Source organism: Bacidia gigantensis, assembly GCF_019456465.1.
Source record: "Bacidia gigantensis strain McMullin 20006 chromosome Unknown contig_132, whole genome shotgun sequence".
Taxonomy (NCBI): Eukaryota; Fungi; Ascomycota; class Lecanoromycetes; order Lecanorales; family Ramalinaceae; genus Bacidia; species Bacidia gigantensis.
Window position 1 is genome coordinate 1,529,886 of NW_025408592.1, and position 18,125 is coordinate 1,548,010.

The following is an 18,125-nucleotide window of genomic DNA, read 5'->3' on the forward strand; positions in this document are numbered from 1 at the left end:
CGCGCTCAACGCTATCGTCTCCCTTACCATCTCCGCCCTGCTCGGCTCCTACATTCTCAGCATCGGGTGCATCTTCTGGAAACGACTACGCGGGGAACCATTGCCTCAGTCGCGCTGGTCGCTGGGGCGATATGGCACAGCAATCAACGGAATCGCGATGGTCTTCCTCGTGGTATTTTTCCTATTTTGCTTTTTCCCAACCGCGACGCCCGTGGCGCCGGAAACGATGAATTGGGATGCCTTGATGTTTGGGGCGATCATGATTTTTGCGACCGTGTGGTATTTTGTTAGGGGGAAGAATGTGTACAGAGCGCCTGTGAGGATTGTGAAGAGGGATTTGTAGATAGCGAGAAAGGAGAGCTGCTATCTGGCAATTAGGGTTCAGATTGGCATACATCAAATTCTATATTTGTTGACGAGACATGTTTATTATGCATCACTACTTGACTGCCTGCGGTCTTCTAATTCCTTGCTGATCTCTTCCATCATGAAGAAAACTCAAAGTCCGTAAGTTGGCTGCCGTTAAATCGTCTGCTCAGATTGCATCCATCTATCACCTTGTGCTATTCTCTCCCTTCTCTATTTCCCCTTCATCGTGATTAACGTCACCTATAGCGTCCACACCCCTTCTTCTCGTACCCTGTCCACTCTCACCCCACCCCTTCCTCTCAGGCCCCTATGCTCCCCCCACCTCACCCCCTAACCTCCAAGATAGGGCAATGTAACACTCTAGCGCCTTACGGTTTGGAAGGTTCAGCAGACAACGGCACTTCTGGATCTCGATCTGAGTCAACAGTAGAAAAAGGGCATGTCAATAAGGCGGGCACACAAAATTCGCGTCGTTCACAAAACAGATAGAGATTTCACGACTTGATAGACTTTGTGCCGCGTACAAAGTTTAATGCATTAAAGATCCCTCCACAATTTGGATCGGCTTAAGTTTGCGGAAGGTAGGAAGTGCGCTGAAGAGCACATGATGTAAGATATGTGAAGTCTCGTCTCAAGAAATGGGACGATGATGGGCTGGAATGCGGCCTGAGTTCTTAAGATTGTAGAGATTGGGGGCACCAGACAGGAAGAAAAAGGTGTGACGACTGCGCCTCCTCGGGCGTGAAGATGGTATTAATGCAGGTTTCACTTTGCATGAGGTCTGAAGGGGGAGATGTGGATTTTTGTCTGGTTATGTAGAGCTGGTAATATAGCCTAGATGCTCTTTGGATGTATGACATGATTTTCTTCAGTCTAAGTTACTTGAGGACTCGTTCAGGCCGAAAATTGTTGTTGTGACTTCCACAACAGTAATGGTATGAAAAACGTAATCTCGTCGAAGCTATCAAGAAACAGCATTTCGCTCATAATTCTAGGGAAGTAAAGAACACACTGGAGTCGCGATCACGCGACATTGAAAACTTACTCCAATGCACCTTTACTAGATTGAAATTCTTTCGAGACATATAGTCTAACGTGCCCATCAACTGTACCTATCTGCCATAAGTAAGAAATACCAATATTGAAACAACGATTGTAATCTCCCAACGTCCGCCCAGCTCATCCCCACCATTCCTTCTAGCCTGCAAACTCACGAAGCCTGACAACTCCCCACCATATCTATATCTACCCCCCCCCCCCCCCCCTCCCCTCCTCTCCTCCATCCTAAACTCAATAGGTAAACCCAATCACATGCCCCTTCTCATCATACAACGGCGGATCCTCAGGCTTAGGCTGCCCCCCGCCCTCCAACTCCTCCGGAATCGGACCAGTGGGATGATCGCCCGCCTCAGTCGGTGGAGGAGGAGCAGCGCGCTTGGCAGACAAAGCCCCCTCCGCCTCCGCCTCCCCCTCCTCCTCCCCCTCCGCCTTAGTACCAGGCACCGACCTCTTCTTATGCGGCGGTGGGCCAGTGGGATAGTCGCCCGCCAGCTCCACAGGCGGGGGCCCGGTGGGGTAGTCGCCTGGTAAGCCTGCGAGCGGGTTCTTTGGCGCAGGTGCGGGTGGAGGGGCAGGATTTGCGACGGGTGGAAGGGGGGAGGGCCGGTGGGATAGTCGCCTGGTAGAACGGGAGGCGGAGGTGGACCAGTGGGATAGTCGCCTGGTAGAACGGGAGGGGGGTTGGGTAGGGCGAGAGGGTGGCCGATGCGTGTTAGGAGGAGGAGGGTGGAAAGGATGAGGAGGGGGCGGTTGTGAGGCATGGCTCTCTTCACGAAGTGGCAGGTTTTGGTGGATCTTGGGGATTTTTTGAGACTTGCGGTGGGTTGGGTTGATAGAAAGCTGGGATTACTGGAGAAGAATGGGTTGTTAGAGGATAGGAGGACGAAGGGGAGTGCTTATATATGTAATTCCCGTGCGCTGAGTAGAAGTATCTTGACTCATGTATGCCTACTAAGCAGATAAAAGGCGTTGTGCCGACACGTAGTAAGGGTTCTGCTACCTTTCGGCACGAACTGTAAAGTGCGGAAGTTGATGCATCACCAGAAAGTGAGGCACATACAGTTTGAGCCTAGGCTGAATGAAATTAGAGATGCTGCAGTGCGGTTATGAGACTTCTACGATCGGACACACTGCATACGTCACCATCTGGAAGCATATAAGCTATCCCTTTGTCCTAGAACCAGATCCATGTATCGTCGTATGTCTCATGGCTGCAAAGACGGCCGGTTTCGAGTTCCACATTCTGATGGAGCTCCTTCTTTCCTTTTACCAATTCGCAAAGTGGAGCTGGCTGTCTCAATTAGTGAGAGGATGAAACGCACCGATGATTTGACGTTTGCCTAGAGTATAGGCGTGGTTCGCGAGAATAAAGCTATAAAATAGTAAGATACAAAGGTTGGCAGCTAAGTATTGGATAGGCTTCCTATGCCGACGGTGTGCTACCACGTACGATCAAATACTGAAAGAAATTTGAAGTAGCTCTTGAGGGCGAGACTAAGCCTTGCTTAGGAACCCTGAGGATGCTCAGCAGACAATGGATGTATCATCAAGATCACCGACGGCTGTGCTCACCCTTAGAATTAGGAGCGCGGGATAGTGATAATAGGGAATCTTTCTTGAGTGCCGCACCTATGCATCGAAACCTTGGATTTCGACAGCTAGTCGGAACTTATGAACGCACGAAAGAATGAAAGATTCAGCGGGACAAGTGGCGGTATAATACAGTTCAGATTGCTTGGTGGAGCTCTGAATAGTTGTGGAGCGAATTGCGCCAGAATCTTCAGAAACGGCTGGTTGTCAATACTGAGCTGCTTAACGAAATTGATAGGCGTGATACGTTATCGGAGACTGACATCTATGGATTACGCCATTGGCATACCATTGAATTTCATCATGTGATGTTCGAAACTGGAAGCTGGTTTGGTAAGCTGTGAGATAACGTCAAGATATGAGGTTATTTCCATAGGTTGAAAACATGCCTCTGAGCGATGGCGGGAACTGAAAACACACTTGGGCTGGCGTGATGGTCAAAGGTATTTTACGGGCTCGCTGTGTTCCCAAGATTGTAATCCATTGCGTTGCGTCTTCTGATTGGAAAATGAACTGAACTCTGGTAGTGCTGCGGACGTCTCAAATATGTATGAAATGAATCTGAGCCGCTACGACACGGGTCACACAGCCTCGAACGTTAATCGCTGCACGTACCATCTGCACGGAACACTAGGTGTCCTAAGAGCCGAGATTGTAAACTTACATGATCAATAGGGCAATATGCGAGAGTGTGGAAGCCGTCGGATCTTTCATCTGCTCAGATAGTTAATTCTTTCTGTGCATTTGATTAGGGATTAGGCCCACCATAGGGTTCGCTGATGGTTTCATCATTGCTGGCACAGCCCTAGAAGGTCCATCCATCAATTATGTGTATCTGTCTCAGGAGCTGAGGGTGCGGTTGATTGATTGTAAGCTATTTGAGACAAAGGATTATCATATTATCATCGGAGGGATTGAGCTCTATTCCGAAATCCATTTGATTTGAGTTCAGAGCGACTAAGAAGAACACAAGCCTTCCGGAATCAAAGTCCATTCTTTAGCAGCGCATATTCTCTGTGGCACATACGTCTCGCTTTACATTGAAAGTATGAAGAATGCGAAATGAATTATGTAAAAGTTAAGAAGTGGTAAACATATTACTACAACCATGGCTAGAAAGCAAAATAAATAATGTTTTAGAATAGAAAGTGACTCGCGATGCTTCACTTTGTTGGTCGCGACTTCGGGCTTTGTGCTTCCTTGAACGATCGCTCAGTCATAATCAAGGAAAAGGTCGTACGAGAAGGTTGAAGGCTAGATACGAAGTCGATCAGCTGGACAGACATAGAAGCAAGGAGCATCTTGCTGAGAACAAAGGGCACCGAAACAGGCGACATTCACCGAAGTGGCTATGACGCAGGGTGTAAGATGATGTGAAAGGAAAAAGCCGAAATCGGATCAGATTCTTGCCAAGCCTCGTGTTGGGGTGACATGTGCGGGGCAACGCCACACCCGTGATCCGTAAGATTAGGTGCGGGGGGATATCTCCGGGGTTTAAAGTCCGGGGCGGTTACGGCTATTCCTTGGCATTGAATTTCTTACTTCCTTGGCTACACCCTCAGCCTCAACATCGGGTCTGACACGAGAATGGAGACCATCGGTCTTGCGTAAGAGATGCCAGCTGAAAGCAGCTGATGGACCCCAATGAGAATGGTGGTGCTGGAACGGCCACATTCCTGGCATTTGATCTCGTGTCTCGGCCGTACGCAACGTCATGGGCTTTGTGCTGACGGGTTTGTGGCTCCTTGCTGCTGTACCTTGTTGGCCTTGAAGCAGATACTTAAAGGACCTAGTCCTCACCTAGCAATTTTCTCATAGCAACACCGCTTCCTACACATTCACGAACTTCCTTAAAGGCCTGCCTTTCTAAGCTAAATTGCCCTCGATCACAAGTATCTGGTCTCTAAATCGACCCACCACCATGCAGCTCAAGTCTCTGCTCGCTCTCTCCGCCCTCGCGGCACCCATCTTCGGCTCGCCTTTGTCCCTCACCAAAAGAGATAGCTGGACCATAGCCTCTTTCACGCGCACCTGTGACTCCGCAGACACCACATGCGCATTCTCATTCAGCATCAACAAGAACGACGGCTCCGCTCCCACTACCTGCCAGTACAGCGCCTCCGGCGCACCAGCCTCGCATGCTACCTACAGCAACGTAGCATGCGGCTCCTTCGTCATCGGATCGTCGTGGAGTAATCAGTTCGGATTTGGCTTCTCGACCTTGAGTGTGGTGGAAAATGGATTGATTGTATATCCGAGCTATTCAGACGCTCAGTTGATCAATGGAGTGGCGGTGCAACCTGATATGAATTATACGCCTGGGCCGGTGCCGTGAGCTGGTGAGTGGAGCTGGTCAAAACAGATGATGTTTAAGGCCGGACACAATTTGGTAACGTGATACGAGTAATGTAACCGCTCTCTAAAAAGTTTCATTGGCGGGAAGATTTTGTGGTGTGACATGTCGCTCTTTCGAGTACTGAGGTTTGAGATTTGTTTTAGCTGTGTATCGTTTCCTCTTCATGTATTGCTACCATTGGCACAATCTTTACACGCATACTTACCAAAACACCACAAAGATTAAAGCAAGTAGAATGACCAAGGAGTATCTTTGCCTCATGCACCTTTTGAAGGCGTCCTGTATGCTATGAGGGTTGTGATGATTTGAACCCAACCTTGAGGAGGATGGAAACAAGTTATTACAGTCAGTACAGGAGACTTCCAACTCAGTTTCGAGACCCAGACGAATCTATGAAGACTATCTATTCTTCTCAATTTGTATCTCAACTTCCATTCTCTGACGACCTATATCCAGAGGGTCGCATTAGTCGTGAGGTGCTTAGTCTAGCTCTTGCGCAAGGTTGGACGACTAGCGCCTATGCGCCATCTTCTGCTCGCGAGTCAAACGCGAATAAAGCCCGGGATTGGGCTATCCCTCCCTTTTGTGCTATGATTAGAGCTTCTTGCAAATATGTGGGATATTAATAACATCCCAGGACCATCAGGTTTCTAGATCAGTCGCGCTGCAGAGATTCCGTTGCTCGCAAAAAGTGACTTCAAGCGCTTCGCTCATTTGAGACACAGCTGCTACATCTCTATTTTGAAGCACTTTCCTACACGCGCGATGCAGTGTTGAGAGAACCAAGTACCTGGAAGAGTTCTAGACTTATAGCGAAGTGGTCGTCGATGTTTATGATCTGCTATATGAAAAGAAAGGTCCCGTAGTCAATCTACCACTCAAAGAAGCAAAATCCTATCCATCGAGTGTCGGGAAAAGGTTGACAGGATGTTCAAGCTCGTCCAAAGTCTACATTTCTTATTAATTACACCTCTCCTTTTTTTCGCGGTCTATGCAATCCCTCCTATCGAGACCGCGGGATCGGGCGTCTCCGATCCAAGACAGATCATCCCAAGAGCTTTCAAGATAGCCTTCGAGCCTCGCGAGGGCCAACGACTTGATGTTCTCAACACATACGTGAGTACCTTATACGGTATCACTGGGTATGCCGAGAAACCATATGATGCCCAACTATCAGATTGCTGGCTGGGATGTGGCACTTATATAGATGTCACGCCAATAGCAGGGAAAGAAGGCGCTTTGACGACGAAGGTTGCGCTTTGGGGTATTTATGCTTGTGCGAAAAGTATCCGCGATGCTGCTGGTCCGCAGGGAGAGACCATGCCACGTGGGTCGTGCCTCCTCCAGCTACCAGCTCGAAATGACATTGGGAACATTACCTACGCGGCAGATGAACATTTCACCACTGGGAGTGAAAACGTCGTTAGCACTGTCGCTCAAAGGTCCACCAAGGCGGATCTGCGTAGTGCCCCAGGGAACATCGCGCGCGATAGTGGTTCTGACGAGACCCACCTGACTCCTAATCCAATAGTCGGCTACGCATGTCATAGTGCGAACGAATGCCGTTTAGAGTTCCTCAACCGCAAATTGGTGAAGACTACACTCAACAACGTCGGCGACGACCTGGACAAGTTGAAGGTGATCTTCACGCTGTATGAAGCATCGCTCGTGCTGGCCGCGCAGAATCCTCGACCCGCGGACCCGCTTTCCCAATATTGGAGCTTTACATACACCAGCATCGACGAAGGGTTGACCGTAAAGTTCACTGCTCTCAGAGATGGCATCAAATGGAGCCGGGCGGTCCAAGGGTTCTATGAGATGGTGCAGTCGTATAAGGCGCAGTTCGGTGACCAAGGAAATTGGAAGGAAGCAGACTTTGTTATCAATGTCAGTGACTCACCGATGATTGGCGGCAAGTTGAGAAAGGCAAAGTGATGGAATGTCGTACAAGCATTCTGGCATGGTGCTGTGATTTGTAAGCACGCCGGCGAGGAGTGTTGGCGCTCTGATGAACAGGTCACGGCTGATCAGTACCCTGTGAATTTTATTCCCATAATACAAGGTCACAACTTCCATTGCAGCTCTGAGAACGCATTCAGAGAGCGTAAACCGGAGAGCTGTTGGATGTCAATTTTTACCGTGGGAATAGCCCACAAAAGTAACTACACTTAAAGTGCACCTGGGCAGTAACTGAGGAGCTAATTTTAGATTACTTAGTTGTCAGCGAGCGCAGCTCTCATGACGTTTGTTGTGAATTTCATTGTCTTCATGCAAGCCTTGTAGTTCTGGAAAATGAATCTTTGTCTGGCCATCTGAAGATGAATAGCTGTAAACCATCAATTGTTCACTCTAAAGCTAGTTTTGAGCTCTGAGATAGTAATAAGAAGACATGATGTCGTTCTCTCTTTTCCCTCGCAGCTGATTTTAGGAAGATCGAATTCGGAGGACGAGTTGAGCTGGACATTTCCATGCTGCTGACCATGAGCTCCCACATTCTCCTCCTCATCACAATCCATCTTTTGTGTGTGCTGGCCACACCCGTTCTTCACGAAAGCCCGAGTTTGCTGAGCGAGAGGGGCCAGCAGACTAGCAGCAGAATAGCCGTCACAAGAGGAAAAAGTGATTGGTTCGTGGAAGCACTGATTGGAGGACAAGGGTGCACGCTCCTCATGGATACGGGATCCTCAGACTTGTAGGTTTCACTCTTGTGGAAGAGGCAGCTGATACTAACGAATTTAAGGTGGATTGCAAGTACAGGTATGCCGCCTAAAGTACTTCACACTGTTCAGAACCAACGGCTTTACGACCCCAAGAAGAGCAAAACAGGAAAGAACAAAGATGGTTCAGCTTTCGATATTGGCTACGGAAGTGGTCTACACGCTAATGGCACTGTCACGATAGACGAAGTCACCATTGGAGGCGTCACTGTGCCCCAGATGCCGTTCGGCGTTGCTCACTTGATGGAATGGGGAAACCACAAATCAGAAAAACGATTTGATGGTATGCTTGGGCTTGCATTTCAGACATCGAATTCGATCAAACCCGATGCCCAATGCACTTTCTCGCAATGTTTGCCAGATGTGATCTTCACAACAAACTTGAAATATACAAGTGATAGCTCTAGCTGGATAACTCTCGGATCCATGGATGAAGCTGCTCATGGTCTGGATACAGCAACGACAATTCCGATTGTGCTGAACAAGGACACAGGCAAAGCGACTGCATGGTTTGCAGACCACGTACAATTCGGCTCCGGAGGCAAAGTGTTCAGCACCAAACCCTCACGGGTACTCTTCGATACAGGCGGGGCATCTATGATTGTTCCTCCAGGCGTCGGTAGTAAGTACTTTGAGCAAGTCACTGGATCATCAAAAGAAGATGGAAGTTGGAGGTTTCCATGCAACACGAAGCTTCCTGACTTTGAATTTACCTTCGGAGATGCTGTCAGAGGGTCGAAAGTCGTCAGTATCCCAGGCAGCAGTCTTTCTTCTTCGAATCCACCCGATACTATGTGCAAGTCGCGACTAGGTGAGGACCCTAAAGCCGAACAGTTTAATGTGGGAGTACCGCTCTTGGCTTCGAAGCATATTGTATGGAATCAGACTGCACCAAGTATAACAGTCACAGATCCGATATCGTAAGCCGGCGTTCTGAGCAGTCACAGCGCCTGTAATATAGCCTAAAGTTGACATCTCGAAAATATTCTGAGGCAGTGTTAGCTTTGAAAATTATGATGGCGAAAGACATGAAATCTTCTCAATCTGTGCACATTGTTGAATATCTGCCGTGCTTAACTGACATGTTCCACGACGGTGGCCACATGACGGCAATTTATATGCGCAGGAGTCACTCTATCTCAAAATCGGGCGGATTCAGCAAGAATTTGACCCATCATTCAGATTCGAATCCCTGTTGACCCAGAGCTGCACACGTCTCTTTTTCTTGCTTCTTGCGTCTCTGTGAGCCTTCACAGCTGATACAGGAGGCTTTCCATAGGTGCAGACGTTCGCAACGCTCTCTCTTCGCTGGTATGTCATATAGTTCGAATCCCCTTAGTAGAGAGCAGAGGCTTCGAAATAAAAAAAAAGGACGTTGTGATCAGCACCTATGACAACATCGCAGCTTACCAGAAGTCTTTAGCTATTGTTCATGGTTTGATCGATTTTCGATAAGTTGCGAAGCACATTAATACCACAGACAGAGAGTGCAAATTTGATTGATTTTTGGCAATGGTAGTTTTTGATCCTTTTCTGCTATTGTACTATCACACATGCCCCCGTAACTCAGATTGATTTTAAAGATTGATTCTTCAGTTGCTTGTTTACATTTTACGTCTTCGCTATTTCATGTTGAGTGCCCAGACATGATCTATGCTTTATCACGAACTTCAGCCTTGTGATGCGTTGTCGTAATCGACATCTTGGACCGTTGTATTGTCATCTGTGTCATCACACATGAAGATGTAGTCATTCTCTTGGTCTACACGGTATTGGGGCTCGTCTAGGGTTAGTTGAATCGTGGGGCGGTCGTCGGCGACTTGCGTGAATTTTCAAAGATTCGGTGTTTGATAGTCTCGTCAGTGATGTTCCTCACTTTGGTTGCAAGTGTAGGGAGTCTTCCACGTCCTGCTGCGATTTCTTTGACGTCGAGGTTGCTCAAGACATCACGTCGAGGTTTTTGTTGGAGATGTTCACGGAACGACATTTATTTTCGATGGGAAGATGTCACTCTTGAATCTATGTTCAGGGCTGTTGCTTATAGATCAGTCTTCGTGAAGAGATTCTTGATTTGTGTTGTTGAGTTGCTGGTAGAAAAAGAGAAACATGGTATAGTATTGAGGGTCAGCTTTATAGACTTTCGAGGACGACCTATGCACATGCTCGCATGAACATTAAGGTCCCGAAGACTTATTTACCAAGCAGAGACATCTATGATAACTCATTTGAAACAGGTCACACAATACAACGGGTTTGACCATTCGATCGAAAAAGGTAGTACAGGTCCAGTAACTCAATCAGCGAAGGTAGCACAGCACAACGAATCGAAGCGGTCTCATATCGCTGCAATGAATCCACGGGATCGATGTCTTACTATCGTAAGTGAGAGTGGGTAACCTACTCGAGCTTCAGCGCTCTTTTCTTCAGGACGAGTGACTAATAAGTCACCTGTGGAACTTGAAGCACAAGAGTGTGTGTGGACGTACGGCATGCTGTATCAGGCTTTGCATTTCCAACAGACCACATGACTTCTCTACGATCCTCCTAATCCTGCATTCATAAAACGCAGAGTGACTTTCAATGTACGAAAGAGCGGTCTTCTGTCATTGCTTCACTGACCAGGTGCTACAGATCTTGAAACGCACGAGTTTCGAAACCAACGCAGAACTTGCAATCCTCGAAACTCACGACCGTGGATGTCGTCGTGGCATTGAATAAGCTTGGAATTCGCCGCTCACAGCAATGCGACGTAGCTTTTGATTGACATTCTGCGATATACCATGCAATGTAGGACCTTGGCATGAGACGCTTCGCCAACAGCGTCTTAAGACTTAGTGATCCACTTACCGACTGATGCCAAAAATCCGAGGCTAGCAGATCTCCAGTACCATAGGTACGGAGGCTGTGCTATGAATTCAACTGTGCGGTGGCAGATCTCCGCAGATCTTTTTACTGCTTTAACATACATGGGGAACAAGGTCGTACAAACTATCCCAAAAGGTGAGTTTCACATGCAGCCTATAAACTCGTGCATATGCACTTGGATGCTCAAATCGCTTTAATAATTGATATAGCCAGCTTTCCACGGAGTGAATCATTCTTGTTGCATTACACCTAGGGCATGATATCCCATCTATTTCTCAATAATATAGGCATTGAAGCCACTACATAAATGTAAGTGAGAAAAGCAAGAAACGTAGGCATCTAGATGATTCTCAATCTTTACATAATATAAGCAAAGAACTCTCATATAGTTTCGTTTCGTCCCCTCAGCTGTCATAGCAAGATCCGAGCAGGCAAGTGCAATTGTTCCTCCTTTAAGGAACTCGCAGTTCGAGAAAAGTCTAACAGGAAGGAAGGGCCACTCACTCGCAGGGGCCGCGTTGTCAGCTTCGCGCACTCGAGGGAAGCCGGTCCAAAGACCATCCCACGAGTGACACAATCACTTAGCTTACTCGACCGGTAGAGTCTGGCCTCATGACGTCAACCAAACGAGCCATCTCCATCGCCATTCGAGGCGTTTAGTTTGAGGTATAACCCAGGAACTTCAAAGAGCAAATCAAATCGCTATCACCCGCAATCTCAATCAATCAATTGGGGTCTACGATCTAGGGCAAGGGGCGTAGAATACCCTCTAGCACAAGTTTGGTCAAACGCGCTGGGTAGCGGCCCCCATCTCTGCGCCACTTTTGTGACTGTGCCCTTCGTAGTGGCCCTAACGTCGTTTCACCTACAGACACGGCTGGCGGCTCAAGTCTTTTTCAAACTTTAACACACGGTACGGCTGGAGGTAAGCATCTATCAACATATTGATGATGCACAGTAGCGAGTTCTTGCAATCTCAACGACGATGTATCTTCACAATGAAGGAGGTCTCTTGGTTGCGCTGGCTATCACTTGGTTATCGTTTTGCCGTCGCCGAAACGGTTATATAGGATTTCTCTTTGCCGAAACATCACTATGGGACCAGAGCACGGCCTGATCCGGCCCCAAAGCATACACGTGCGCGAGAACCTGATCGACGGCCACCCGCCACCGGATCGTGCCTTGTGAAACATATGGCGCACAATAGCGTTCCCCCATCAAAGACCATGAGGTCAGTGGAGTCGAGCAGATGTCCAGTCAAGTATCAAGCTTTACCACGAGGCCTCTCGCAGAAAGCCTAGCATCACCTCCATATAACATTCTTAAAGAGTCGCGATTCCCCACGCCCAACTCTCACTATTCGATTGCAGATTTAGATCGTACAGGCCCAATTAAATCATCATGCTGCTCTCTCTTTCACTCATCTCACTGATAGTCGGCTGCGGCCTACCTAATCCTCTGCCAGCCCCAGACCACCCATACTCAGCGGGCTATTGCACAGCGCCGGATCTGGAGGTTGATAGCGTTACAAAATTCAGGAGTGGACCCAAGCTGGTCTCTGGGGCAAGGACGCGGGCGAACCCAAATGGTGGTGAGTATCCCTCCCAATATCTTCCATTATGGAGATAGTCACTAAAATACCTTTGACTGAATAGGCGGCGCGAGTTTCACGGATTCGTATTTCGTTTCACTCTCTAAGCAAATACAGGGCGGGCTTGACCTTGAAGCGTAAGTACCCGTTTCCCAACTTTCCCACATAAGGCAAGCACCTTTGCTTCATACGCTTACATCGACCAGCACCAACGACTTCACCGAAATCCTCACCGGCGGCCTCTCCCTCGACGCCTCCTTCAGCATAACCCAAACGACCGGCACCTCCGTCGGCGTCAACACAATCTGCCCCTCCAACACCGGCAGCTCTGAGAACATTACCTGGGGCCTAATGGACTACCAATACAGTTGGCGCGTTACAGGGCGCAAGAATTTCTACTACACCAAGCAAGACACTCTGGGAAAGCAGGGGTGCGTTGACGCGGTCGCGGACGATGGAGTCAAGGGATGGCATAGTTATACGAATGAGTACCCGGCGACCCAGCAGGGGAGTAGCTCGGGCGCTGATGCGGAAGTCGAGTTTCAGTGCTGTACGGATAGTTATGGACCCACTTATCCGGGGAGTCCGACGTGTCCGGATGCTTCGTGAGAGGTGATTTTGCTAGAGGAGAAGAGGGGAGGGAATGCTTAATGAGAAGCACGAAAGTCTGCGGTAGGGGAAGAAAGTAGAGATCGCACGTGATGGTCGATGTGTACAATACCCACGTTATGACTTGAGACTTGAATAATTCGATGAGCATCCGTCAGTGGCGGGAGAAATTAATTACCCCAACGGCCGTAATATGTAATGATCGTGCAGACTTATCCCCACAACCTCACGTCGCTAACCCACCCACCATCCCTTCCACAACCTTGTCGCGATATCATCGAATACGACAGGTCGTATGGAAGTATTTGTCATTTCCACTGTGGAAGACTCGACGTCGAAGGAAAGCGAAAACGACTCAGAACTAATTGACATGAGGGTCGGTTGTCCGACATTAGTCACCAAGCCGTGCACGAAAGGGTACGCAGTCTAGCTTGAAAGATGACTTCGAGGCTTCGAACTTTCATCGTAAGAGTGCTATTTGATAAGTTGAAGTCTTGCTTTGAAATGAGTGAGCCTTAACTTGATTCCTTCAATAAACGACTCTGATTATGTCGGCTCGAGATCCTCTTGCTCCGAGAAACCTCTTCAGTGATGGTGGAAACTCAGCATTACGCAACCTCACTACCGTCTAGCTGCCCTCAAATCGTTGTGTATATGCTACGCGAAAGGATTAGAATGAGGAGCATAAAGTCAACGCTTACTACGAAAGCAATGATGTTGACTATGGATGTTTTATTATTAATTTTACTTTTGAGACCTTCATTTTCTGGACTCATACTACAACAGTAGTCGAAGCAACGTGTGTCAATCTACTACAGAACGCACTGGGATCTATCTGCTGCCCTTTGGCGCGTGGCGGAATCCTTGGTGTCATGACCAACACACAATGTCTTGCACACCAACGAATAATTAAACCTAGCCCAACTACATATCAGAATTGTCATGAATTCGGCTCTTCAACTTTGCATACATTCATGTTCACTGTCGGTCTCGGATGATCTACTTACTCCCCCAGGAACATTCGATCATGCCACTCCACACTCCTTCCACCTTCCTACTCCTCTGCCTAGTATCTGCGGCGCTCACTACACCCATATCCCCCAACACGTCACTTCCTACAACCAGACCGCAGTCAAACCAAAATACCTATGTCTCACAGCGGCAGAAGGTGCCTTAAAATTCCACTTCGAGCCGTTCGGTTTCCTCAGCGTATGCACCCCCGCACCCCCTTTCCCATCTCCTCCACACAATTCTCATTCCCACATCCCACCCACCACAACGCCTAAACACAAAAACCGAACGACGACACAACACTGACATATCACCACAGATATTAGGCTGGTTCCTTTCCTCGCGCAGCCGCCCCACCATTCCTCCCATCCCTTCCATCCTCCCCATCCCCTTCACCCTCAACCAACCCAAAATCATCCATCTAGCCACCTGCGACCGATATCTCGCTCCCGAAGAAGGGCGTGCGTCAGAAAATCGACGTTTTCAACTCAGATATGGGTATTGAAGGGCTGATCACGTTTTACTTCCGGGATTTGACGAGGGATGGGATCGCGATGGTGGTGAAGCTTGTTTTGGACGGTGGGAGGGGGGGGAGAAGGGTGGGAAGGTTGAGGAGAGGTTGTGGGTTAGTTCGGTGAGAGGGTCTTGTTGGAAGGGACTTAGGGCGTTGTGGGAAATAATGGGGGCGGGGGGCAGGAACGGAAGGCTGGCTGTATTTGCTTTGCTGGGTCATTTGGCAGAAGAATGGTCTTCTCATTGAATATGGTTGCTGCACCACTTCTGTAAGCAATCGCTACAAGCCTTGAACATATCTCCAGGCTTTCCAACATGACGGGGCCTAAAACATTCACAGTACATATCCATCGTGCATACTCAGATGAGAAGGAACACGGGACCGTTTTGAGGCTAAAATACCACCATCGTTACTCATCCGTAGCAACTCACACTTTGATCTGCGACCGAATTCGATCTGTTACGCATACGCAGCGTCACCATCCTCAAGGTGATATCAACCACTCCAGCTATAGCAATCTAAAAGTGCACTACGCCCAAAATCCTTAACCAAACCACGGCGTGAAGAATCCACTCCTAAGAGAATCATGGCTTCCGCTGAAATGTAGTATAGAGATCTGAGATTCGCGTGAGACATCGCGCATAGGACCTTTCAGCCCCTGCGCGAAATGAGAGCTTTATGTCTTGCTTTGAAACAAACGTAGATGAGAGCTTTGTGTCTTGCGATTCTTGTCAACCGTAAAGCTAGTCGTGGCGCTGTGACACTGAAATACGTACTTGCGGCCGCTACGAAGCGCACTCCTCTTATCCATTGTAATCCATAATGAATCATCGACTTACCATCATTCCAGGCGAGATACTACAAAGTATTGCGTTCCCCAATCCTGTTCGCTTTCCCCCTCAGCAGGTTTGAATGACTTTCTAGCCTATCGTCTCCATTCCATCGGAATTCCACGGCTAGATCTACATTACTAATACTCCTCGCTGTCCTCGCGGCGGAATTATTCCTTCCTAAAATAGTCCTCAGTCAGCCTGCCGGGCGACGTCTCAGGCCTAGTGCCTATGACATGTAAGTACGCAAGAAAAGCTCAACGTTCGAGCCAAAATGAACTCCAAGCTCATGCGAGCGACCATCTCGTATGTCATTTCTACCTTTTAACGTATTGTATCGCACAAAGTACGGTTCAGAAGCCTTGCACAGGGCTTAAAGGGTAGTGTTGCGCAATTCAGTCTACTCAGATGGGAATATGCAGATAGAACGGATGAGAAAGTAAATTCTACTTGTCTCAAGGGGTTGAGCTTGCGGGTCACTGATATGACGCGATCGTGCTCTGAAAGGATCAAACTTTGGCTACCATCCTCAAAGAGATGGATAGCTGATGTGGCGGTATGGCTTAGTAGGGGACTAATGAAATCATGGAAAGCTCATAGCATGAGATGCGGTGTATACCTGCCGACCCCCAATGCTTATGGACATATGTCTCGTTGGGGGCTCTGACATACTTTGCTTGAGGTCACATCAGGGATGCCCTTCAAAATTCCACGGTCAGGACAGAAGTGGCTACGGTGTTGACCCTGAGCAGCATCCAAGGCGCAGGTCATGAGAGCTATGGAGTCGAGAACAGATCACCAATCAAAGTGACATTGTCGGCCCGGCATTTAGACTGCTACTTTGACAAAGACTGAAATTTGGTGATGCTCGGGTCGTACAATGACTAGAACTTGCAGAATGGGCTTGATTGGGTTAGGAAAATTGTCGATAATGTGATAAGCGTAGTCGAAGATGACCATCTTGAAGAATCGTGCAGAACACCCTGACTTGATATGGCGCTGTACGACTTCAAGGCTTTGTTCCGCAGCCTCCGATCACTCGACCAATCAAAGCGACAGAAGGGGGCCTGAATGATGAAGTTCAAACCACACCTCAGCGAGTGAATACCTTCTTAGTCCAATAAGGTCGAAGCCTGCGCGGCACTGGAACGCCTACCCGCAGCTGTCACAAGAACGCATGGCCTTTCGTTTTCTTTCGAGATGTGGAGATGAAGTCGTACAGAGCCCCCCCTTGTTTCATACCGACAATTAAAAAGCACCTGATATCCTCCCCTTAAGTTCGATTTCTCAAAACCTTCTCAATCGATTAGATTCTCACAACCTTCGAGTCATCGCCTCAATTCCCACTTTTTCAAAGCCAGCAATCAGAGACTCCTCATCGACATGCTTTTCTTCTTCCTCATTCTACCAGCAATCCTTGCTCTCACCTCCGCCTCCCACAATGGCAAAAGCCACCATCACCGCTCCACCAACACCCAACTAATCAACATCCACGTGGGCGAAAAGCCCCACACCTTCACCCCCGACACAAAGACAGGCGCTCATGCCGGCGACAAGCTCGTCTTCCACTTCCACCCTGAGATCCACAGTGTGGTGCGCAGTACGTTCGAGCAGCCTTGCGTTCCGCTAGAGGGCGGGGATGGAATATCGTCCGGACCAGTGGAATTCACGAGCGCAGCTGCGGTTGCGGTAAGCTTGTGCGAAGTTGTCGTTTGCAGGTCCCTTTTACTGACGATAAAATGATTTTGGTGGACAGAACAGGACATTCGTTATCGAATTGAAGGATGAGAAGCCGATGTGGCTTTACTGCTCGATGCGGGATCATTGTAATGAGGGGATGGCGATGGTGATCAACCCGCCGTAGGTCTCGTCCTGCTTCTCTTTGGGCAGATACTTTTGATCAAGATACAAGGCTGACGAGACGTTGCTAGTGAGAATCAGAGCCTCGAAGACTACAAAGCTGCTGCGAAGAAAGCGGTTGTGGAAAATCTGAGTGCCGTTATGGGTGGCAGCTTCTCAACTGCTGGTCTTACAGGGAGCGGTACGGTTGATGGCACCTCTTCGATTGCTGGAGTGACGGCAAGTGGGATTGCTGGCGACAAACCACCGAGTTCTGGAGCTGTACCGAATGGAGCGGTCGATAGCGAATCCTTAAATGCTGGAGTCGCACAGAATGTAATGGCTGACGGCGGCCCCTCTAGTGGTGGAGTCACGCCGTCAGCTGCGCCTGACTATAGAATTTGATACTTGGGTTCTCGCTGTAAAGGGTTGGGCAATTATGGTGACGCCGGGTAGGTTCTAGGTAATGCATAGGCGGACTATGAGGTAGATAAATGATTACTCATGGCGTTCATTCCTACCTAATGACGTAGCTTTCTCGCAACTGAAATCCATCTTTACTCCCTCAGACTCAACTAAAGTTAACTATCATCAAGAGTCCCATTACCGCCAGCCAAAAGCTCCCCCCCTCCTCCCCGAAAACGTCAACTTCATAAACGATCGATCTCTTTGAACCCCATCAACGACTTAAAATGCACTAACAATGAACCCCCTCTTCCCCGCCCCCATAGCAATCGGGAATATCGACTGCGACAGCGCCTGCTCTATCATAAAC

The 18,125-nt window shown here is 48.5% G+C and overlaps 4 protein-coding genes across 4 annotated transcripts; all 4 read left to right on the forward strand.

Annotated features, from left to right (window-relative positions):
• Positions 1–4,939: 4,939 nt before the first annotated feature.
• Positions 4,940–5,353, forward strand: KY384_001731 (uncharacterized protein; the record flags this gene model as incomplete). The annotated part of the gene is made up of 2 exons (XM_044810259.1): positions 4,940–5,266; positions 5,294–5,353. The coding sequence occupies 2 exons, from the start codon at positions 4,940–4,942 to the stop codon at positions 5,351–5,353; spliced, it is 387 nt and encodes a 128-aa protein (XP_044673271.1).
• Positions 5,354–6,301: 948 nt separating this feature from the next.
• Positions 6,302–7,309, forward strand: KY384_001732 (uncharacterized protein; the record flags this gene model as incomplete). Its single annotated transcript, XM_044810260.1, has 2 exons — positions 6,302–6,494; positions 6,552–7,309. The coding sequence occupies 2 exons, from the start codon at positions 6,302–6,304 to the stop codon at positions 7,307–7,309; spliced, it is 951 nt and encodes a 316-aa protein (XP_044673272.1).
• Positions 7,310–8,133: 824 nt separating this feature from the next.
• KY384_001733 (uncharacterized protein) lies at positions 8,134–9,015 on the forward strand (the record flags this gene model as incomplete). The annotated part of the gene is made up of 2 exons (XM_044810261.1): positions 8,134–8,713; positions 9,002–9,015. The coding sequence occupies 2 exons, from the start codon at positions 8,134–8,136 to the stop codon at positions 9,013–9,015; spliced, it is 594 nt and encodes a 197-aa protein (XP_044673273.1).
• Positions 9,016–16,894: 7,879 nt separating this feature from the next.
• On the forward strand, positions 16,895–17,848 carry KY384_001734 (uncharacterized protein; the record flags this gene model as incomplete). The annotated part of the gene is made up of 3 exons (XM_044810262.1): positions 16,895–17,200; positions 17,453–17,686; positions 17,825–17,848. 3 exons carry the CDS (start codon positions 16,895–16,897, stop codon positions 17,846–17,848), a joined length of 564 nt encoding a protein of 187 aa, XP_044673274.1.
• Between the last annotated feature and the right edge of the window lie 277 nt (positions 17,849–18,125).